The 25,488-nt window shown below is 44.8% G+C and overlaps 1 protein-coding gene across 4 annotated transcripts in view; it reads right to left on the bottom strand.

The window, feature by feature from the left end:
- The window catches only part of LOC139753440 (uncharacterized), a 499,944-nt gene that overhangs the window by 22,137 nt on the left and 452,319 nt on the right, over window positions 1–25,488 (bottom strand). For all 4 annotated transcript variants that reach the window (XM_071669980.1, XM_071669971.1, XM_071669961.1 and 1 more), the window contains exon 3: window positions 24,497–24,560. In XM_071669980.1, the coding sequence (XP_071526081.1) occupies window positions 24,497–24,560 (64 nt within the window). The remainder of the gene's footprint in view (window positions 1–24,496; window positions 24,561–25,488) is intronic.

Below are 25,488 nucleotides of genomic sequence, written 5' to 3'. Positions count from 1 at the left end.
ACATATAACCCATCATGATTATGGAAGACATCAAAAATTGCATCATGCATATTTTGCATCCTGCGGATGTATCACACACTTCAATAAACTACAGATGCTGAGCATCAGTTCGTCTGTGTGTGAACCATACACACTACGTTCCATAAAGACATTATATACAGACATCATAAACAGAGGCAGCGTATACACAAAATCTCCCAAGTGATCATGTAATCAGTTCAGGACACACACACACACGGAGTGTTGTCAGGAGGTCTCCTGGTCTCCAGTAGGTTGCCTGGGAAACGAACAGTGTCCTAGTGCTGTGAGGTAATGATGGACGTGGCACGTAATCAGGTGCCATCCATTGTTATTCAATAGCAATGTCATGTAGCGCCCCACACACACACACACACACACACACACACACACACACACACACGGCAGTGCCATGAATACGGCAATATCACACAAACACACGAGAGTGCCACCTAAGCACAGTACCCATAAAATGTGGTGCCGTAAACAAGGCGGTATCTTGGGTACGAATCTAGGGCGCGACAGTTGGCCAACACCTAACCCAGGTATTCATCCTCACCTCGGGGCTGGTCGATAAATGGGTACCTGGCTTAGCTAGTATGTGTGTGTGTGTGTGTGTGTGTGTGTGTGTGTGTGTGTGTGTGTGTGTGTACACACGTGTGAGTGTAAAAACATGGTACATATATGCAAGGTTAAGAGACAGAGCAATACAAGTATAACACTTTCTCCGTAACACACACACACACACACACACACACACACACACACACACACACACACACACACACACACACACAATAGAATTTCGTCACAATCCGTGACGAGTTTGTGTCTCCCAAGAAACAATTTCAATACTTGGCCAATCAAAGCAGACAGTAACCTCCCGGTTGAGAAGAGAGAAGGGTTCGTGAGAGGCAGGGGAGCGGCAACTGAGAGGCAGGGGAGAGGCGAGTGAGAGGCCAAGGGAGATGAGAGAGAGACAGAGAAGAGGCGAATAAGAGGGGAAGGGGAGAGGCGAGCAAGAGGGAAGGGAGAGAGGCCAAGAGGAGAGACAAAACACTATCTCCAATAAGGAGACCGGCAATGGAGTTCCTCCAACGCTGGTACATAACTCGGACACAGATGCGGCTTCAACATTATAACGTAAATCCAGGTCAGAATTCATTAAAGATTTTTTTCCAGGACTCAGCTATGATCTCTTACAAATGTTGGAAACGCTTTCCTGCATCACCTGTTAACCATCTGGAGTGAACCGGGGTTGATGATGTCCTGGAGCCAGTTTAGATCAAGTCCAGGTTGATGGGCGGTGAAAGAACTGGTCGAGGATTGAATACATGCCTCTGTCAATTTCAGAATAACATTTTCAGTCTATCGAGTGCGACGGTACGACACTTGAGTGCGACGGTACGACACTTGAGTGCGACGGTGCGACACTTGAGTGCGACGGTACGACGCTTAAGTGCGACAGTGACACTTTAAGTGCGACGGTAAGACCCCTGAGTGCGATGGAACGACCCCTGAATGCGAGGGTTCGTCCAATGTACACTACAGTTCGAGTCGAGCCATCGTGCTCATGGTTCGTACCGTCGTGCTGGAGAGGCCGTATATATACTCGTGCCCGAGGGTCGTACCGTCACCCACCAAGGGTTCACACGACTCGAACCATCTGCGGCGATTGAGCCAACTGGAGCCGACGACTACCACTGGCGACAAGAGAGCACTGATTATGGCTGACGTCTGTGCTGTCCTGATGGTAGTGGGACAATGACCAGACCTCGCTGGAACTGCACGAATTAGATTCCCCTTTTTTTTCATATCATTACCTTACGTAGCGCAAGTTAGGCGCCTGTGAATGCCAGTCAGTCTGTATGTTTGCTCATGTATCTGTCCCTCTGTCTGTCATTCTCTTCATCTGTCTGACACACTGTCGGTCTGTCTGTCTATCTGAACTGAAATACACAATAATCTCAACAATTCTTAAGCAGGTCTCTTTGTTACTACTGTTACCATAGGCATAAGATAAGACCCATTCCCATATCTTCTGGCCAATAGTTCACAAGGTCAAGGTCTCTTGGTGCGTTAGGAGGTAAGCAGCGCCGGTGGTGGAGTGCGAGTCAAAACAATGAGGCGTGACGCACTCGCGCACTCCTGGACTTTATCTCAGTTTATGACCTCTGGTGTGAGCGTGTCCCGGCGGCCCTGTGTTGGATATCGTGTGATTACTATTTGTGTGTTACGGAGGGAGAGTTTTACACTCGTGTTGCCCCCGTCTCTTAACCTTAGGTATACGTACCATGTTTTCCCTCTTAGGCACACACACATACAGACCCACACACACACACACACCTCAGCCAGTTACCCATTTATCGGCAAACCTCGAGGGGAGGATGAACACCTGGTTTGGGTACGAGCCGACTGTTGCGCCCAGGATTCGAACTCATGTGTACTTAACCTCCTGGCGGACATGTGGTGACACATAGTATGTGTGTGTGTGTGTGTGTGTGTGTGTGTGTGTGTGTGTGTGTGTGTGGGCTTGTGTATCACTGACTAAAGCATTCAAGTGCCAGTGCCGTCTCAGTTAATTCATACGTATATTTTTGAATTATCTACGTTTTTGTGTTCCTTTTAAAGTAATAACTGATATGATAACAATAATGATACTATTGCTACTACTGCTATCACTAATACGACAAGTACTACTGTTACCTTCACAAATGATGATAATGGTACTACTATCACCAACTGGTACTACTAATAACAATAATAATAATGAAGGTGGAGACATGCAGGGCAGCGACCCGGCCCCCAGGGTGAACGGACCCTTGTATATACAAGATAGCAACCAGGCCCACAGAATGATCGGACCCTTGTATATATAAGATAGCGGCCTGGCCCACAGTGTGAACAGCCCTTGTATATACAAGGGTCCGTTCACCCTGGGGGCCGGGTCGCTGCCCTGCATGTCTCAACCTTCATTATTATTATTGTTATTAGTAGTACCAGTTGGTGATAGTAGTACCATTATCATCAAGGGCTCGGCCCACTGAGCGAAAGGACACTTACATATACAAGACAAGCAGCCTGGCCCACAGTGTGAACGGACCCTTGTATATACAAGACAAGCAACCTGGCTCACAGTGTGAACGGACCCTTGTATATATACACGACAAGCAACCTGGCCCACAGTGTGAACGGACCCTTTTATATATACAAGACAAGCAGCCAGGCCCACAGTGTGGACGGACCCTTGTATATATACACGACAAGCAACCTGGCCCACAGTGTGGACGGACCCTTGTATATATACAAGAAAAGCAACCTGGCCCACAATGTGGGCGGACCCTTGGATATATACAAGACAAGCACCCTGGCCCCCAGTGTGAACGGACCCTTGTATATATACAAGTAGCCTGGCCAACATTGTGAACGGACCCTTGTATATACTTCCAAATCTTCTCTTGGTTATCTTCCCTGTGGACGTATAGATTGCTTCTAAGTGATGGATCGTCTACATGAGACAGATCCTGTGTAAAAACCTCCACGCGACTGTCTCTTGTTTCGTAATTTGCATACGATTTCTACACTGCATATCTCCCTCGTTGGAATCCTAGACAAGTGAGGCACTGGTCATGGACTAAGCTTGCCCGTCTCAGCCAGGGATCTCTGGAGTTTATGATGAACGTCGAGGGCATCTTTACACGAACTTGTTTCCAGCCTTTAAGGACAGTAAGACCTTTTAGTCTTCAGCCCCATCATACGCGGATAAGGTGGTGGCAATGGTGCAGTTACACACACACATACATGAATATGTATCCTGTTGGATCTAGTTCACTGGTGCAGTTTTGGAAAGGAGGCATATTGTGGGAGAGGGAAGGGACCTCACTCCCGCCTCTGTATGCATATGGAGATATAGCAGTTCGGATTAGCATATTGCTATTAGTATGTACGTGTCTGTGTATTTGTAATATCGTCAGTAAAGGGGGCGCGGACCACTCCTCCCTCTGTTTCCTCCTCTGGGTAACACTCCATCACTCGCCGTTGTATCTATGATGAGCTGAATATTCAGGCTTAATGAAGAGCTTCTGTCAGTTCCCCCCCTCACACTTATGTTAAACCCGATGCTGCCAGCTTCTTGAGGAGGCTGGAATTAATCACCATACTAATGAGTCTCTCTCTCTCTCTCTCTCTCTCTCTCTCTCTCTCTCTCTCTCTCTCTCTCTCTCTCTTACTAATGACGTTGTCCCCCCCTCTCTCTCTCTCTCTCCCTATCTCAGGTAAATAGGCAGGCAGGTAGGTTGGCAGGTAGTAAGCTACTTTCTCTATCTATCTCCCTATCTGCCTATCATTTGTCTATCCATTTTACCTGTCTATCATCTATTATCTACATATCCATCTATCCATATGCTCTGCTTATATAGCATTTTTTCTTCTCTCTTGCTTCCTCCTCTTTCCTACTTCCTCCAAGGACGATCTTCAGCTGACTATGTTTCCCTTTCTGTCCAACATGTATCATCTGCGAAACCCTCACAAACAAGAGAGTGTGTTGGTAGCTGTGGTTACTGGTGGTGGTGGTGATGGTGTGGGAGGAGCTGGTCTGGAGAGTTTATTTAAGTACTTCCAGTGTCTTAAAATGTGTGTGTGTGTGTGTGTGTGTGTGTGGTGTGTGTGTGTGTGTGTGTGTGTGTGTGTGTGTCAAGGGGAGAGATTTTACATTTGTGTTGCTCCCGTCTCTAAACCTTGTATGTAAAGTATCATGTCTTAGTATCTATCTTTAGTGTCTAAAGTATCACCCATCCACCCACACAGACACCCACACACACAAGCATCCCTCAGCCTAAGCCAGGGAACCAAATCTATCAACCAGCACCGAAGGAAGGACGAGCACCTGGGTTGGGTGTGGAGCAAGTGTGTGTGTGTCCCCCCACAAGGTTGTGTTCCCCCTCAGCCGCTACCTTCTCCCAACCCCTGAGAATTACCTATAAGCTATTTGCTGTACATATTGGCCTTGGTGATAAGCAGACTTTCCCCCATTAAAGACGTAACCGGTGGGACGCCAGGTAGAATCTTATGTCTCCCTTATGATGGATCTCTTTTGAGTCTTGTAAAGACGTCTCGAAGATAATGAGTGATCGGGCGATACGAGGCCACGCTTCAAAATATTGACGCTTCATGTCTTTCATCCTGAGAAAGAAAATGGGTAGACAGACATTCTGTTTGCTGGTCATATTATTTATTTTTCCCCCCCAGTGTAAAAAGTACATTTTCATCATCATTTTAGTTTTCTGTGATAAACTATCGTTTAATCATCAGAGGCTTACGGACTATTGAATTTATATTTCATTTTACCGTATAATTAACGTTTAAAATATTGGTAACCTGACAATGAGGTAAAATCATTATATCATTGGTCCTTAACAGTCTCGCAACTTTATCAATTCACGTATAGTTTATCAGAAATTTTATTACGAATTAATATTGCGAAGGATGTTTGGCGTATCTCCATACCTTCCGTATGACGTTATTACCTGCAGAATCCTTAATCAACATATAACATACACACACACACACACACACACACACACACACACCATATGTATGTCTTATCTGCGACGTCCTCGAATGACATCTTGTTATCTTTCTTAGCAGTGTTTTTGAATACTTCCCCTCCACCACCACCTCCACCTCCTCCACTTCCCCAGTCCCTCTCAGCTGCTGATAAGCCTCACTTCCTCATCTCCTCGTCCAAGGGCATGGAGTCGCTCTTGCACCGCCGCTGTCGGTAGCGCCCTGGGTGCAGTCCTCGCGGTGAGATCTTTAAGACCAGAATTCCACTTCAGAGAAAAGTTAGAACTCGAAAAATAAAGTTAGTTATACTGCATGACTTCGTCAGCCTCTGGGAGCCAGCCGGGGCTTTCAGCGGGTAGCGAATCTGACACAGGAGCATTTTATACGGTGGACGTCTTTTAACATTTTTTCTTTTCGATCTCTTTCGTTAGACTCAAAGCGCGCCACCGGTCGGAAAAGAAAAAGTTTAGCTTGCATGTTTGAATTATTCTGATGAGAGGTAGAAATTAATCCTTTTTGGCTAAGGCTCCAAAAAAATGAAAAAAAAAAAAATAAAATGCCACTGATCGACAGAGACAAAAATCCTAAAGGCGCTGCGTTCTCGTAGCGGTGACGAGGGTCGACTTGTGAGACCAGAACACCACAGGAACGAGACACCTGTCGTGGTGGCAAGGGTCTAACTGACGAGATTGGAACTGACGAAGATCATGGCCCAGAGTGGTCGAGCTGTGAGACACACACTCACAGTTACGAGCAGAGTTTATGACTTCCCTCGAGTTTGTGACTTCCTTCTACGAGTTTGTGACATCCTCTTATCCTTCAAGTTGAGGTCGTACGGGCCGTCAACGGGGCAAAGGCCCGTGTTGGACCAAGCAGACGTCCGACGATCTTCAAACAAACAACTGAGGTCCTCCACTGACAACGTACACCACATGGAATAAGCGAAATCTTCTCATACAGATGATGAAGGATGAAGAACCTGCTTTTCTCAGTCTTAACGATGTGAGGAAAGGATCAGAATGCGTACCCATCAAGCCAAACTATCATTTCCACTCTTATATCACTCTCAATCTTCTTCATTAACCTCTACAACTTCAAGCCTAGAGGTACACTGTCTTTTCTCGTATATGTCTCTTTACTAACCACACTTCCTCCACCTCCTTTGGCTGTCGCTAGTAAAAGTGATCACTGGATTAACTTTAAAAAAATGATCATGTACAAGATCGGTTCCGCTCCACTGGTGCTGCCTTCCGTCTCTGGTAATCATGTAGCAAAGGTTATTGTTGCGAGGAGTGAAAGCACACATTATCCTCTCTCTCTCTCTCTCTCTCTCTCTCTCTCTCTCTCTCTTCTTTCAGCCATTTCTGTTCCGAGGCCATTCGGGCACGGGACCTGGCAATATCGGGCCTGGAAAAATTCTCCATCCTCCGACTCGCATTCAGCTTTCATCTCCGACCCAAATCACCGCGAATATGCTCTCCTTGAGGCGAAGTGTTCCCTCATGCACAGAAAGCGCGACAACCTCTCCTTTTCATCCAGTGATGGCTTCTTATTTGGTCTTAAGTCAAAAGGCATCTCTGACAACTTCTCTCTTTTTCAACCTTTCCTTAACTTTTCTGTTTTGACGATGTTATAACTGTCTTCCCCCAATGATAAAGGAACTCCCTCTAGTTCTCTCTTCTCTTCGACCTCCACCCTGGACAATTTTAGAATTCTTTCACTTTTATCATATACATGTCCTTGCAATCTCTTGTCTGACAGTCCAAAAAAAAAGCACTTCTCTCTCTTTGAACACAATCGAGGCTGATGGATCAGAAGGCATCGTTCCCATCTGTTCCGCTCCCGTTTAAAAAGCCAATTATTTTTCTTCTTTCTGGAAACCGTCACAGGTACGGACTATGTCAAATAATGGTGACCGTTCAAACCCTCCCAGCTCTTCGTCCTTGTTGCTCTGACTCCTACCACTTCCAAAGATTCTGAATCCCTCTTCAACTCCCATTTATACGAGAACTCTAATTTCAAAGTTGTCCTTCATGATCATCTGTATGGCTTTCAGAATTTCGAGGTCCTGAAGTCCCCCGATGACATACTACTTCCCTATCTTGATCATTTCGGGTCATCGTCTCGACGAGACTTGTGGAGAATCCATCTTGTAGCCCTTGATATCCTGAAACCTTCTGAGTGTGTGTGGCACCAGTAGCCTGATCTCCAAGCTCCACTCTCCTGGCTTTCTTTCCTCATTCTCATCTCTCTTATCTAGCTAGACTCTTCTCTCAGCGATCTGTCTCCATAATCACTGATAGATGAACCTTTCCATCTCTCCCTATCAGCAACAGAGTCCTCAGGGGACCTCTGTCCTGTCCCTTGTGCTCTCCATTCTTTTCATCAACGATTCCCTTTCTTGAGTAGGTATCCAGATGCGCTCACATGCATTCCTCCACTTCCTTTGAAATCTGCCTCATCCTCTCTTGACTAATCTTGGTTTCATCTGGCCATAAATTCCACTATAAATTCAGATATGGAAAGAGTTTCCTAAAAGGGTACACGCAACCTAATTAAGTTTAATGCCTCCCAGACCCAATTTCTGCCTATCTTTCTTGCTAGAACCCTCACAACGTTCCCATCTCCCGTGATGGCTCTGTAACTGCTTCACTCAGCACAACAGATACACATGGCATCACTGTTACATCTCATCTCTCCGGAAAAAAAAAGAGAATACTCAACACAAGAATAAGCTGAGAAACTGGGAGATCCGTTCAGATCTTCTGAAGTCTTGGTCCGAATATGCAATTGTATATTCGGGGAGGATCAACTCAACAGACTCGCTTGAAACGGCTGAAAACAGAGCCAACCGACATCTCATCTCTCCCAGTCTGGCCACAAAATTTCGTCCCCCTGTCACACGCCGCAGTGTTGGTTTACATTTTCTATTCTAAAGGTATTGCTCCGCTTTGCGTTCTCACAAACTGGCCGGCTGTGTGTGTCACCGCCATCAGCGAGCGCTGTGCTCAGCAAGCTACAGCGTCGTCGCGTGATTACTGCCTGGCCCGTGGCAACATGAAGGTGGCCTTGTGACATCTGTACAGTTCTCTGGAACTCTTCAATGACAAGTCCATTTTTAAATATCAATTTACTTTTTCTCCTTGCAGGCTTATCTTCTCCTACAATTTGGATTATTTCTGCTCATCTTGACTTACTTCTAGAGCGTCGTGTTAACCCCTTTCCGTATTTCAGTTTATGGCCTGACCCCGATGAGGGCGATAAAACCTGGCCAGAGTCTCTAACACTGGAAATATGACATCATGTCTTTACTGGTCATATGTTGGGCTAATTCTGAGCTCCCAGGGGTAGGGGGGAGCTGAGTGTGATACCGTAGTTGATACTTGCAGAATATTTGACGAGATATTCGGAACAGAATATTCTTTTTTTATTCAAATGTAAAAGAAAATTTATTTCCATACCTCGCAAAACCTGGAATTTCTCGTCATGGATGAGATATGCATACGCCTCTGTGTAAATCTCGAACAGAAAGTGAACAGCATAAAATCTTTTTCCATGATGACCGTGTTCGTGGGGAATCTTCAGAAGAGCAGTCGTGACGCTCGTCTGATTTTCCTTTGGTCTGTCTGTTCCCTCAATTAGGTAGTTATAACAATGGAAGAGAAGATCTCCCAGCCTCTCGCTCCCAGCTCCTCTTAGTCACCTCCTACGACACGTAGCAGATACATACTAACTCCCAAATTCCTAAAGATGTTAAATGTATCTATCTATCTATCTATCTATCTATCTATCTATCTATCTATCTATATATATATATATATATATATATATATATATATATATATTTATTCATATTCATTTATTATATTTAGTCGCTGTCTCCCGCGTTAGCGAGGTAGCGCAAGGAAACAGACGAAAGACTGGCCCAACCCACCCACATACACATGTATGTACATAAACGCCCACACAAGCACATATAAATACCTATACATTTCAACGTATACATACATATACATACACAGACATATAAACATGTACATATTCATACTTGCTGCCTTCAGGCATTCCCGCCACCACCCCGCATGGCACCCCCCCTCCCCCAGCGTGCGCCGCGAGGTAGCAATAGGAAAAGACAATAAAGGTCACATTCGTTCATACTCACCCTCTAGCTGTCATGTGCAATGTACAGAAACCACAGCTCCCTTTCCACATCCAGGCCCCACAAAACTTTCCATGATTTACTCCAGACGCTTCACATGCCCTGGTTCTATCTACTGACAGCACGTCGACCCCGGTATACCACATCGTTCCAATTCACTCTATTCCTTGCACGCCTTTCACCCTCCTGTACGTTCAGGCTATGAGTGCTCAAAATCTTTTCCACTCCATCCTTCCACCTCCAATTTGGTCTCCCACTTCTCCTCGTTCCCTCCACCTCTGACACATAAATCTTCTTTGTCAATCTTCCTAACTCATTCTCTCCATGCAGACCAAACCATTTCAATACATCCTCTTCTGCTCTCTCAACCACACTCTTTTTATTACCACACATCTCTCTTATCCTATCATTACTTACTCGATCAAACCAACTCACACCACATATTGTCCTCAAACATCTCATTTCCAACAAATCCACCCTCCTCCGCAAAACTGTATCTATAGCCCATGTCTCAACCATATAACATTGTTGGAACCACTATTCCTTCACACACACTCACTTTTGCTCTCCAAGATAACGTTCTCGCCTTCCACACATTCTTCAACGCTTATACAAGCTTCGCCCCCTCCCCCACCATGTGACTCACTTCCGCTTCCTTGGTTTCATCCGCTGCTAAATCCAATATCAGATATCTAAAACACTTCACTTCCTCCAGTTTTTCTCTATTCAAATTTACCTCCCAACTAACTTGTCCCTCAACCCTACTGAACATAATAACCTTGCTCTTATTCACATTTACTCTCAGCTTTCTTCTTTCACACACTTTACCAAACTCAGTCACCAACTTCTGAAGCTTCTCACCCGAATCAGCCACCAGCGGTGTATCATTAGCGAACAACTGACTCACTTTTCACAACAGATTCCATACTTGCCCCTCTTTCCAAAACTCTTGCATTCACCTCCCTAACAACCCCATCCATAAACAAATTAAACAACCATGGAGACATCACGCACCCCTGCCGCAAACCGACATTCACTGGGAACCCATCACTTTCCTCTCTTCCTACTCGTACACATGCCTTACATCCGTGATAAAAACTTTTCACTGCTTCTAGCAACTTATCTCCCTCACATACACTCTTAATACCTTCAACAAAGCATCTCTATCAACTCTATCATATGCCTTCTCCAGATCCATAAATGCCACATACAAATCCATCTGTTTTTCAAAGTATTTCTGACATCCATTCTTCAAAACAAACACCTGATCCACACATCCTCTACCACTTCTGAAACAACACTGCTCTTCCTCAATTTGATGCTCTGTACATGCCTTTACCCTCTCAATCGATTCCCTCCCATATAATTTCCCAGGAATACGCAACAAACTTATACCTCTGTAATCTGAACACTCACCTTTATCCCCTTTGCCTTTGTATAATGCCACTATGCATGCATTCCACCAATCCTCAGGCACTTCACCATGAACCATACATACACTGAATATCCGTACCAATCAGTCAACAACACAGTCACACCCTTTTTCAATAAATTCCAATGCAATACCATCCAAACCCGCCGCCTTGCCGGCTTTCATCTTCTGCAAAGCTTTCACTACCTCTTCTCTGTTTACCAAATCATTCTCCCTGACCCTCTCACTTCGCACATCAACTCGACTAAAACATCCTATATCTGCTACTCTATCATCACACACATTCAACAAACCTTCAAAATACTCACTCCATCTCCTCACTTCACCATTACTTGTTATTGCCTCCCCATTAGCCCCCTCCACCGATGTTTCCATTTGTTCTCTTGTCTTACGCACGTTATTTACCTCCTTCCAAAATATCTTTTGATTCTCCCTAAAATTTAATGATATTCTCTCTCCCCAACTCATTTGCTCTCTTTTTCACCTTTTGCACCTTTCTCTTGATCTCCTGCCTCTTTCTTTTATACATCTTCCACTCATTCACACTACTTCCCTAACTAAATACATCCCATTCCTCCCCCACTCCCCTTACGTCCTTTGCTCTCACCTTTTTCCATTCTGCATTCAATCTCTCCTGGCGCTTCCTCACACAAGTCTCCTTTCCAAGCTCACTTACTCTCTTCACCCCAATATTCTTTCTTCTTTTCTGAAAACCCGTACAAATAATCACCTTCGCCTCCACAATATAATGATCAGACATCCCTCCAGTTGCCCCTCTGAGTACATTAACATCCAAAAGTCTCTCTTTCACGCGCCTATCAATCAACACGTAATCCAGTACCGCTCTCTGGCCATCTCTTCTACTTACATACGTATACTCATGTATATCTCTCTTTTTAAACCAGGTATTTCCAATCACCAGTCCTTTTTCAGCACATAAATCTACAAGCTCCTCACCATTTCCATTTACAACACTGAACACCCCATGTACACAAATCATACCCTCAACTGCCACATTACTCACCTCTGCATTCAAATCACCCATCACTATAACCCGGTCTCTTGCATCAAAGCTGCTAACACACTCACTCAGTTGCTACCAAAACACTTACCTCACATGATCTTTCTTCTCATGACCAGGTGCATAGGCACCAATAATCACCCATCTCTCTCCATCCACTTTCAGTTTTACCCATATCAATGTAGAGTTTACTTTCTTACACTCTATCACATACTTCCACAACTGCTGCTTAAGGAGTAGTGCTACTCCTTCCTTTGCTCTTGTCCTCTCACCAACCCTTAACTTTACTCCTAAGACATTCCCAAACCACTTTTCTCCTTTACCCTTGAGCTTCGTTTCACTCAGAGCCAAAACATCCAGGTTCCTTTCCTCAAAAATGCTGCCTATCTCTCCTTTTTCTCATCTTGGTTACATCCACACACATTTAGACATCCCAATCTGAGCCTTCGAGGAAGATGAACACTCCCAGCGTGACTCATTCTGTTACCCATTTTAAAAAGTTAAGATACAAGGAAAGGAGGGTTTCTGGCCCCCCGCTCCCGTCCCCTTTAGTCGCCTTCTACGACACGCGGGAATGCGTGAGAAGTATTTTTTCTCCCCTAACTCCCCCAGAGTAAATGTGAATAAGAGCAAGGTTATTAGGTACAGTAGGGTTGAGGGTCAAGTCAATTGGGAGGTGAGTTTGAATGGAGAAAAACTGGAGGAAGTGAAGTGTTTTAGATATCTGGGAGTGGATCTGGCAGCGGATGGAACCATGGAAGCGGAAGTGGATCATAGGGTGGGGGAGGGGGCGAGAATTCTGGGAGCCTTGAAGAATGTGTGGAAGTCGAGAACATTATCTCGGAAAGCAAAAATGAGTATGTTTGAAGGAATAGTGGTTCCAACAATGTTGTATGGTTGCGAGGCGTGGGCTATGGATAGAGTTGTGCGCAGGAGGATGGATGTGCTGGAAATGAGATGTTTGAAGACAATGTGTGGTGGGAGGTGGTTTGATCGAGTGAGTAACGTAAGGGTAAGAGCGATGTGTGGAAATAAAAAGAGCGTGGTTGAGAGAGCAGAAGAGGGTGTTTTGAAATGGTTTGGGCACATGGAGAGAATGAGTGAGGAAAGATTGACCAAGAGGATATATGTGTCGGAGGTGGAGGGAACGAGGAGAAGAGGGAGACCAAATTGGAGGTGGAAAGATGGAGTGAAAAAGATTTTGTGTGATCGGGGCCTGAACATGCAGGAGGGTGAAAGGAGGGCAAGGAATAGAGTGAACTGGAGCAATGTGGTATACCGGGGTTGACGTGCTGTCAGTGGATTGAATCGGGGCATGTGAAGCGTCTGGGGTAAACCATGGAAAGCTGTGTAGGTATGTATATTTTGCGTGTGTGGACGTATGTACATACATGTGTATGGGGGTGGGTTGGGCCATTTCTTTCGTCTGTTTCCTTGCGCTACCTCGCAAACGCGGGAGACAGCGACAAAAAAAAAGAAAAAAAAAAAAAAAAAAAAAAAAAAAATATATATATATATATATATATATATATATATATATATATATATATATATATATATATATATATATATATATCCCTGGGGATAGGGGAGAAAGAATACTTCCCACGTACTCCCTGCGTGTCGTAGAAGGCGACTAAAAGGGGAGGGAGCGGGGGGCTGGAAATCCTCCCCTCTCATTATTTTTTTTTTGATTTTCCAAAAGAAGGAACAGAGAAGGGGGCCAGGTGAGGATATTCCCTCAAAGGCCCAGTTCTCTGTTCTTAACGCTACCTCGCTAACGCAGGGAAATGGCGAATAGTTTGAAAGAAATAGAAAAGAAAAAAAATATATATATATATATATATATATATATATATATATATATATATATATATATATATATATATATATATATATACCGATAAGACATGTAAATAAGTATCCAACATATGATATACACAGCGCAAATGCTATTGTAGTAGACGAGGGAAATAAATAGGCAAGGTCAGGGTGAGGCAGACGATGCGTCAGTCCTTTGACAGATACGTAAGCTGCAGAACTGCTCGAGTTGTGACACATCCCTTCATGCCACCACTCTGCGTAGGATCTGAATCCCTTTAAGCGCAAATAACATCAAAGTTTGCGTGCGTCGGTTCTAAAACCCTACAGCCATCTAGCCTACCTCTCGTATCTACATCAACCATCACGTTTGACCTACGTAGAATCATCTTTATTACATTTAGCAACCGAATATCATTCGTTATCTATTTATCTTTATCGCTGGAGAGACAACTGTTGTCTTCGAGGTTATCATAACACCCTTCACTCCCTCCACCCCAGCGAGTCGCTGGCAAGCTCAGTGGCTTCCTGGACGCCCGAGATGCCGATCCTCCTAGGGTTATGTAGGCCCGTCCTCTTAATTCACACTTCAACTGTCATTAGCTGCTACTTAGATCAAGCTTAACTTTCATTAGATGGACGGCCTCCACGGTAATTACACATTTCACGAATGAGGCTTCGGCGCAATTAGAAATTACCCGAATTAAGCCTTAAATTTCAAATGGTTTTATCTGTGATATTTTTTTTTGTCTCTTTTACTGGATAAAATCTGGCTTAAATCTAACTCTCTTTGGACGTTACTTATATCAAATGTCACTTGAGTCAGATGCCACTTACAACAGTGGCTTCCCTTACAAGTGAACGGGTTTGCTGCCGGGTTTCACTTATACGTTATCAATGTTGGGTTTCATCAACATCTGCTGCAATTATAGCAAGACTTGACAGGCTTTTCACACGCACCCAGCACGAAATTACATTGGGCCTTTATTGTGTAGAATCATTACTGAAATTAGGCCTCTCTTGCGTGATGAGCCACTATCAAAAGAAACACGTTCGTCACTTTAGGTTGATCTCACTTAAATTCTGAATTACCTGAGCGCAGACGCTGGAGAGATCAGTCGCCACTTAGAATCAGTCGCTATTAATGTTTCCTCCTCTTAAAGCCTGGCCAACCTCGCTGCAATTTCAGTCAAGCTTCACTTCAATGACATATTCATGAAATTCATTAACGTTTAATCTTAACATAGGAGCACAGCTACGAACAAAGCTATTACATTATTCCCTAATTATATTTGAAATTACTCAAGATTATTTCTGCCCAGTTTTCATCTTTTCCTTTTCTGTTTTTCATATCTATTTCATCACATTTTTTTTCTAGTGTGCTGTTTGCTCATCTCGAATAATCATCGATTATTTACCACTAGACTAGAATTTGTACCTTTATCTGATGGTAATCAGTCAGACAATATTCAGGTAGTGTTCTATGATTGTCCAGTTATGGAGCCGTGTCCTCTGCCTCAGTATACATACATATATATAATATGTATCCTGACATTCCAATTCCAATCCACATTTAGATATAAACATTCTGCGATGCAGTTAAGATTGATTTTTTCTAAAGAACAAAAGGTTTCCCGATGATTTCTGTGTGGTATATTTTTTCTTCTTCAAGTTATTACGTATCTAAGATGGTCACACGACGTGCGAGGTACGTAAATACGAGCAAGTAGACAGTCAGGTTATGGCCAGACACAACTCTCGTGGAAAATTCATATCTGCATTTGTGGTGTAGCAACGGTGATGGTAGTGATACAAGACGATGATGGTGAGAGTTAGTTACGATGATCGTTAGTGATGGTGGAGTTAGCTGCTGTAACTAGTGGTGATGGTGGAGTTAGCTGCTGTAACTAATGGTGATGGTAGAGTTAGCTGCTGTAACTAATGGTGATGGTGGAGTTAGCTGCTGTAACTAATGGTGATGGTAGAGTTAGCTGCTGTAACTAATGGTGATGGTGGAGTTAGCTGCTGTAACTAATGGTGATGGTAGAGTTAGCTGCTGTAACTAATGGTGGAGTTAGCTGCTGTAACTAATGGTGATGGAGGAGTTAGCTGCTGTAACTAATGGTCATGGCGGAGTTAGCTGCAGTAACTAATGGTGATGGTAAAGTTTCCTACAGTACCTGATGGTGATGGTAGAGTTTGCTGCAGTAACTAATGGTGATGGTATAGTTAGCTGCTGTAACTAATGATGATGGTGGAGTTAGCTGCAGTAACTAATGGGTGATGGTGAAGTTATCATGCAATAACCCATGGCGATGGTGCAGGTACAGTGACCAATGGTGATCGTGGATCATTCCCTTGTCACTCACCATGAAGGAGGGAGGGGAATACTGCTCACTCCAGCACCTCCACAAACCACGTCAGATCAACGAAATCCTAACCATCCTAAGGAGAGACTAGGGCGTGTGACCTACCACACCCTGCATCCTGCATCTGCTCACGTAAAACTATTCTCTGTTGTAAAGACTGACTGCAGTCAGTAACTTTCATTTATTGTGTTCTAAAGTTAGCACGTTAAATGGAAAAATTGCCAGGTCATCTGGACTGGAGCGTGGTTGACTGTCAGTGCTCATTAAAGTTCAGGAACCAGTAGTTCAGGTGGGTACATGACACGGTGTGCGGTCAACAGGTCACCACTGTGAGGTTAACAATCAGTTGGTTTGTCGGATATTTTAATCAGTAATTCCTGTTATCATCTTTTACTACTTTTTTCAGCATGGTAACAGCTCAGACATTTTCTATGTGTGCTGGAAGGACTGGATCCAAGTTCTGCGATGCCCTTAATTCGGCCCTTGATTTATGTGTGGGTGAGGTCCGTTCTGGAGATGCTGGCAGCTATTGTTTATAAAACTAACGCTTCATCACCATAGGGTAAGCACGCTACAGGTGTTCCTTGCAACCAACATGTCTGGGTGTATCAGGGAGTGAACTGACGACGCTAGGGAGTGGTGATGTGGGTGTCATAACATCCCCGGAATAATCGCACTTCTTTCCTTTGAGTTGACTTGTCCTCTGAAGCGTTGCGTAAAGAAGCAAAGCCTCTTAGTCGTAAATCTTTGTTGGCCTCGACGGCGGAAGAATCATTTTCAGGCTTTGGACGACTCAGGCGCGGAGCCCAGGGTCTGGCTGGTTGGGAACCATCATCCGAGGTAAGCTGGGAGAAATGTGCACTAGGAATCCTTCCAGCTGTAAACGCTGCTGCTTTACAGATGTAAGTACAGACGACGTAGCTGATGGATTGAATACGTCTTTAATAGCGTCAGCGGGAATAGGCTTTATCGTGTCTGGCTTTCTTATACAAATCAATGTTTGAGAAGACTTTAATCATTCACAGGATCTCTGTTTAATCATCGATTCGCGGCGTGTTTGAAAAGCAATCATTCGCTTCTGATTAGCCTGTTTCCTTTTTTTCCTTCTGATAATCTAAGCAATTTGTATGACCAAAGTTGAGAGGTTTTCATTTATTCGAAGCGTCAGGAAACGTTCAATAAAGTCTCCCATCAAATATCAGTAAAGATTGTGCCTCACCTCGTCGGCAAGAAAACCGATTGGCTGGACGCAAACAAAGAGAAGTAATCAAACGGTCAAACCTTAATCTGGATAAACCAATCAAGTGGAGTGCTACATGGTAGAGTCTTAGGTTCAACTCCGTTTCAGATGATATATCAACTGGCCTTGAGAATGGGCTATGTTGTATAATGTGAAAGACTTTCACAGACGACGCTAAAGTAGGGAAGTAAAGCTACAGCAGAAACGACGCCTACAGCCATAAACTGGGCTTGCAAAAGACAAATGAATTCCAACATCGATAGGTGCCAAAATTTACGCGCTAGCAGAAAAGAACGAAATGACAAACTCCAGTACAGATTTACCTGAGAAAAAAGTCTTAGAAGTATATATTTCCGGTGACCTAAACTCAAGTAGGCAGTGAAAAGCAGTAACAAAAAAATGTGTTAGGCTTTACAGGAAGGTTATTCAAGTTAATCTTGCGAAAAATTAATCCTCACTCCTCTGCACTTCACTGGCGCGTCCCGATCTTCAATACTGTATTCAGGTTTCGTTACTCTCTTAAAAAAAAATAAAGACAAAAGCGACAGTATAACTACAAGCCACTAAGACAATTCTCGTTTTAATTACGATATACTACGAGATTCTTCTCAACGCCTTTAACTGATATGTTCACTTGAAGAAAAGCTTAATATGTTCTTAGATACAGGGATTCAAAGAAATATCAATCTTGCTCCCTCTCAGCCGCTTTTTTGACAAGATGAAACTTACTTCCCCTCTAGTAATGGATATAATAAACCAACAGGCAAGCATTCACCTCGAATAACACACAATACTGATTCTCTGAAAAGACCGTAGACCTTTGTAGTTATTTAATCAACAAGAGAAGCCGAAATTAAGACTCATAAATGCTTTTAAGGGCAATTTTTGACAAAGTTCAATACTGACGTTCGCTGGGACTCTTGAAGTTAAGCGTACACAGACATGCTTTACTTCTCCACCCAAAACTTTGTGTTCCTGATGTCTGACACTAATACAAACAACCCTGGAAACGACCTAAGGTTTGTTCCTGCTTGTATTCCTTTGTTTGTACGTGTATATGAGTTAACTTCTGTGACCACGAGTGACGGTGGAGTTAGCCGCAGTAACTAGTGACCATGGTTGAGTTAGCTTCGGTAACCAGTGCTGATGGTGGAGTTGCAACATCAACCACCGGTGATGGTGGAGTTAGCAACATTAATCACCGGTGATGGTGGAGTTAGCAACATTAATCACCGGTGATGGTGGAGTTAGAAACATTAATCACCGGTGATGGTGGAGTTAGAAACATTAATCAACGGTGATGGTGGAGTTAGGTAACATTAATCAATGGTTATGGTGGAGTTAGCAACATTAATCACCGGTGGTGGTGGAGTTAGCTGCTGTCACCAACGAAGCGTGATTGTGGAGCTATGTGCAGAAGGCAGTGATAATGGTGGAGTATTTGGCAGCGGCCACCATCCACGGTCAAAGAAGAACCCCCTGAAGCAACCTACAGAAATGGAAGGATTAACTGTTATGCCCAACAACGACAGGCAGGTAGGAAGGCACAGTAACAAGTGGAGGGCAGAGGAATCCCTAGGAACGAGCCATGACGGAGGAGTTGGCCAGGAACCCCCAAGAACGAACCATGACGTCAGGAGGAGTTGGCCAGGAACCCCAAGGAACGAGCCATGACGGAGGAGTTGGCCAGGAACCCCCAGGAACGAACCATGACGTCAGGAGGAGTTGGCCAGGAACCCCCAGGAACGAGCCATGACGGAGGAGTTGGCCAGGAACCCCCAGGAACGAGGCATGACGGAGGAGTTGGCCAGGAACTCCCAGGAACGAGGCATGACGGAGGAGTTGGCCAGGAAACCCCAGGAACGAGCCATGACGGAGGAGTTGGCCAGGAACCCCCAGGAACGAACCATGACGTCAGGAGGAGTTGGCCAGGAACCCCCAGGAACGAACCATGACGGAGGAGTTGGCCAGGAAACCCCAGGAACGAGCCATGACGGAGGAGTTGGTCAGGAACCTCCAGGAACGAGCCATGACGGAGGAGTTGGCCAGGAAACCCCAGGAACGAGCCATGACGGAGGAGTTGGCCAGGAAACCCCAGGAACGAGCCATGACGGAGGAGTTGGCCAGGAACCCCCAGGAACGAACCACGACGGAGGAGTTGGCCAGGAACCCCCAGGAACGAACCACGACGGAGGAGTTGGCCAGGAACCCCCAGGAACGAGCCATGACGGAGGAGTTGGCCAGGAACCCCCAGGAACGAGCTATGACGGAGAAGTTGGCCAAAGTCTCCAACAACGATGGACAACGTATCTTCAACAGCCAACAGTGATGGTACAGTCAACCGCTGTCGCGACTCTTCCTACCTACAGACCGACGACATTGAACTGTCTTACACTGTGTGAGGAGCAGGAAGCGGGGTAGGAGAGGCGAGAGGAGAGGGACACACAATCAATACGACGGGTAAACAGGCCGTCCAAGTTAGTCCATCTGTCGGCCGAGTAGCATTATGAGATCGGGAAGTTAGTGCCTCTCCGCCACGCCAGCCAGGCTTCTGACGGCGGCTCTTGTCCTGAATAATCTCTAGGTTTCCTCTGTCGCTACTCGGGCCCGCTCCGTTATAATCATGTACCGACGAGGTATATCTGTCTGTTGTGATGTACTTAACGGTCATAAGGGCATCCTCTTCTTCCCCATTTCTGCCCTGAGGTGATTCTATATCACCTCCCAGTCTGACTGCGTCTGTCTGTGTGCCTTAGAGGATATACAGAGTCATCACAGTGTCTGGCTGGTTCTTTGTCTCGCTGAACCCACATGTCAGTTCAGTATCTTGCTGAACCTCACAACAGCTTCATGATAAGCACACTGTACGTACTTCAGCACTTGGCTGCCTTTGTTTTGACATACCAGTGCGTCACGAGGGAGTAGTTGGTTCTGTCTCTATGCATGTATTCTGTTTGGCAGCGACGACTGAGGGAATAATAATAACAGTAATGATGATGAATACGAATGGCAGAAGTTTAACTAGAAAGATACTATCTGAGGGGAAAGGGCCCTGTCTTCCCATCCTCAATCTGTTCAAGAAGTATGGCGGAGTCAGTCGTGTACCGTTACGCAACTAAATGTCTTAGGAATATATTTCGAAGAGAAAGTAATTCCCTTTACGAGTGCTTCATGTATAACTTTGGACAGTCTGCTCTGTCTGACGGAACTGAACAAGTTTCGGCGGACCGACATATACACGGGAACCATCCCGAGGCATACAACAGATGCCAGTGAAGACCCGAATCCTTCGTGGAGCGGTTTCGAAATGTCCGCTCCATCCGTTGTTTGTCTACGTACACAGAATCGAGTGGCTGAGGATGTAGGTTTGAGAAGGATCCGTCCAGAGGCGGAGTAGCTGGTGGAGTGAAGGAGCCTGCAGGTGGTAACGGGGGACGTTCCTGCAGGACCGTCTTGCAGGACCACATGACTACACCCTCGCCTTCACCCTTCCCTCTCCTGCTAATCCTCCTCACTATCTACATCTAACCTCTTTTTATCACGAGTCTTGCGTGTGTCCTTCCCACCCTTCGTTCTTCTTTTTCTCCTTCTTCCTCCCCCTCTTATTCAAAGTCTTCGTGGCCATCCTTCATAAAGGTAAGACTTCATGAGCTGTGATCTGTGCTCTGCCTGGCTACGTTTTCTACATATAACGGCTCCTATGCTTGCCTTTCTACGCCGTATCATCGTTTTCTTCTAAGGATTTGTATACCACTTAAAAGTTGAATATCCTGTACGTGGTTAACCTGGTAACAGAGAGAAGCGTAGTATTCATTTCCTGATGCGTCAAGTTCATCTCCACTTGAGTGTTTTTTTTTTTTAAACTTAAGAACACTTCATTCCGCATAGAGTCTATCCTGTTCCAGCTGCTTTACCTTAGAATTTCTCTTCCTGCCGAGGAAGTTAATTCATCTGTGTTTACCAACGATTCCCGTATCAACATTTCATGTCAGCATAATCAGCCCATCAGGTCTTAATACCTTCAGCGTCTGCATGGAATGGCAGTATTTCACATCTTGGGTATTTCCACATTCGTGTCTCAAGTAGCTGCTACCTGCCCTTTAGATGTGATCCCGCCAGGACAGGCTAGTGTCTGGCACTTCCTGCATCCCAAACCTTAAGGATCGCTAGGCTGACTTAACCTGACATAAACGTTTTCTTTTAAGACTCCCGAGAACCTTCTGGCCCAGGTGTCACGGCGAAGCTTGGGGTGTCCAACTTGGATCATCATACTTTGTGTTCACATCTTAATAATAAGGACTCTGTTTTCATCTGTTCAATTTGTCTTCTCTGTAAATCACCATAACTATTTCTAGTACTATGGGGGAAGACCGGAGATATTCAGCCTTTGAAAAATCATTCCATACGGCGTCATCAGCCTATGCCCAGTGTGTTGATGTGAAACGTAGACTTCGAAAATTATAGAAGCGCTTCTTGTATTCACAATCAGTACACTAAGTTGAGACTAAGTCTTCATTCACGCCACCTATGGCCGTAATGTATTCCCACTTCCATTCGATCCTCAATCGTTCATTTATCCATTAACATTTCTCTCACTGCACCTGTCCATCTCTACTAAAGTCTGCCTTTCCTCCTTGTACGCTCTGTTGCTGTTCTATATTTCCACCTGACCCAAGCATCATCTGCAAAATATAGAATACTTGACTATATACACACTCTAAAAAAGAAAAAAGAAATGCACTCGTACGCCTTTTTAATAATCTATTTACATCACACATCCTTTTCACATTGTAACTACCCTCCTATACTGCTGAAGCAGTCCTTCTCTAATGTTCTTATTTTTCATCTATCGCAGCTCATTCGTATATACAATTTGGTTTCACATCCATATATCAGCGATGGGACAAGTGCTCTCCTCACTCCCTACGTTTACATTTTTCTCCCCATTTCGCCAGAGCCTTCAGTAAACCTACAATTTCCTCCCCCTTTGCATAACTCTCGCCTCAAGGTTTACCACGATCATCCTTACCAAACTCTCCTCCTAAGTCCTCATCTTCACCCACAACTTTCGGTTCTTCATCATACTAACTGATCTTACAATCTGGTCTTCCGTCCACATTTTTTTCCTACGAAAATACTCACCGTCTTTACTTTCCTTCACATTTCACTCCCAGCGTATCCTCCTCCTGATTCACACAGCAAGGCAAAGAAAGGCCCCCACCATTCCCCCTCCAGCCCTTCCTCTGACTGAGCAGGGGGAAAGAACAAACCATCATCTGCATAAATCAGCTGTGGCAACCACCATAACGTCTCCCCCCTCCTCACGATCGTTCAGTGCTACACCACAATCACCTCGTTTCGCTTTCATCTCCCGCAATGCTCCATTCATTTAAACGATTTTTACTCTCCCTCTTTAATATGTTCCGCAACATGCACTGCCCCCTTCTCTCGAGGTTTAGGCCATTCACTTAAAGTCCCAACTCCGTTACATGTGCATTTAGTACCCTTTTTAGGGGGCAGGAGACTCAATCTTATATAATGGACATGGCTTTTGTAGTTCACTTATACCTCCTACCTTGTCATACCTCCCCTTCCTCAACCCCTCGTACAAATTTGCAAAAAAAATTTAAGAAAAAGAAAGAAAGAGGATTCAAGCTTCATCCACAGGCGCCTCGAGTGCAGAAGAGGGTCTTAATGAACTTCCTCCTGCACACACACAACAAAGGCTGCTTCAAGCTGGAGAGTCATTACATTCAACACTTAACTCCAGGTGAACAGCCCGAGTGACTCGACTGATTGGCCGGAGCCGCGCTTGTGATAATACCTGCCCTCTCTCTCTCTCTCTCTCTCTCTCTCTCTCTCTCTCTCTCTCTCTCTCTCTCTCTCTCTCTCTCACACACACACACACACCTAGAGAGAGAGAGAGAGAGAGAGAGAGAGAGAGAGAGAGAGAGAGTACCAAGGACGAGGTTTTTGCCACGAGGAAAAAAAAAAAAATTTCAGAGACTGTGTGGATACAGGAAGAAGGCGACAACTAGGGAGAACTCTAGCAAGAATAGTGTGTCCGGGATAGACGGACAACAAGGGAGGGCTTCAGGGAGAGTAGGGTCAAAGGCAAGGGCCAGGCTGGGTGTAAAGGTTGGGCGGAGGAAAGACCAGGGGGGAGAGGCAAGACGAGCCTGAGAAGCAAAACCAGTTTGGGGACGAAGACCGGGCCGGGGATAGACCAGGGGAGAGGCAAGAGGCCGAGCCTGGCAGCCAGGGCCAAGCTGGGGATGAAGGTTAGGGCGAGGAGAGATCAGGGAAGAGGTAAGAGGCCGAAGCTGGCAGCCACGGCCAAGCTGGGGATGAAGGTTAGGGAGGAGGATAGACCAGGGGAGAGGCAAGAGGCCGAGCCTGGAAGCCAATATCGGCCGTCATCACACTGCCAGCATTACCCACTGATAGCAATTTTCCAATAAGATCAGTGTTGGGTCCACTGGGCCACGCTGGGGAGCTCACGCTCGCTTTAATGACCACCTCGAGGGTGAGCTGTAAACTGGAGGAGGAGGAGGAGAAGGAAATGAAGGAAGTCGTGGAAGCGAAGGAAGAAGTGGAAAGAAAGTGAAAAAGAAAAAGATAACTGGGACGGCACAAAAAGAGAAATGAGAAACAATAAGAAGACAAAAGTGGGACAAGAAAGCAATGCGCAGAGGCAACAAGATCAATAAAGTCAAATGCAATAAACAACGAACCTAATGAAAGAAAAACAATACAAGAAACAAGTGAAGATAAAAATCGTGAAAAACAAAGGAGAGAAAGGGATAATGACATCTGGGGGTAAATTCAAGAAGAGATGAGAACAAAATAAGTGGCCACTCGTCTACATTACCTGCTGTAGTTTCGTGTGCGTTGCTGCTCGTAGAATGGGAAGGCATCCTGTGGTCGGGACACACCTGGAAAGGCACACAATACAGTGTTAGCTTTTCCTTAAAACACGATGGTTAGGGGAAGTACAGAACGATGCGGGTGGACAGAGGAAGGGATATTTGATGTGGTACTTTCATGCGATATTCTATAATTTCTATTTTATGATTCTTATACTTTTTAATCTTGGATTGAGGTACTGGCCATAAAGAATTTCATTTTGTATCATGTCATGCAATGTGAAAATAAAGACATCTAAATGGGATATGTTTCCTGATGGATGTGTGAGGCTTGCTGGATACGTTATTTTGGTGACAAATTCATATATACTCCCGAGAGGCTTGGCGTGAATACGTCATGCCATCGTTGCTTCTTGGTTTGGTAAAAAGGAAGTTAAGCCACACGGAAGCTAGGCATTGTTCAGTGCACATGGAGGTATGGGCAGAATCTCTCCTGGTGCCTTCAGGCTCTGAAGGAAACAATCACACCCTACAACAACCCCTAACAACCCACTCCTCAGCAACTGAAGGTGTGTCCACATCTGCTGCCAGACAACAGTGTTGGCACACTCCACAACTTCCCTACACTCCCTGTTCACGGTTAGCACTACACATATTCCCTCCCTCCCCCTCACATACCATACATCGCATTTCATTAAAACACAAATCATCACACACACACACACGATCATCGGAGTGAAACGCGACGGATCCTCAGCCTGGTACATAAACTTGAACAGAGCAATATAAACAGTCCAGCACCAGTATATACATTATATATATATATATCATAGGTAATAATCACGAATGAACTGCACGCATATTTGCTCTTAGTACAATAAAAACGATGTTTTCCCCCCTTTTTTTTTCTTTTTTTGATATGCCTGTGTCCATGACAGCTTCATGAAACAGAGCGAGACAACGGTGATGAAAAATAAAAATAAAAGTGACCCTCTTT

The sequence above is a fragment of the Panulirus ornatus genome, chromosome 2, assembly GCF_036320965.1.
Source record: "Panulirus ornatus isolate Po-2019 chromosome 2, ASM3632096v1, whole genome shotgun sequence".
NCBI lineage: Eukaryota > Metazoa > Arthropoda > Malacostraca > Decapoda > Palinuridae > Panulirus > Panulirus ornatus.
Note: the sequence above shows the minus strand (reverse complement) of the source record. Positions and strands in the feature narration are given on the sequence as shown.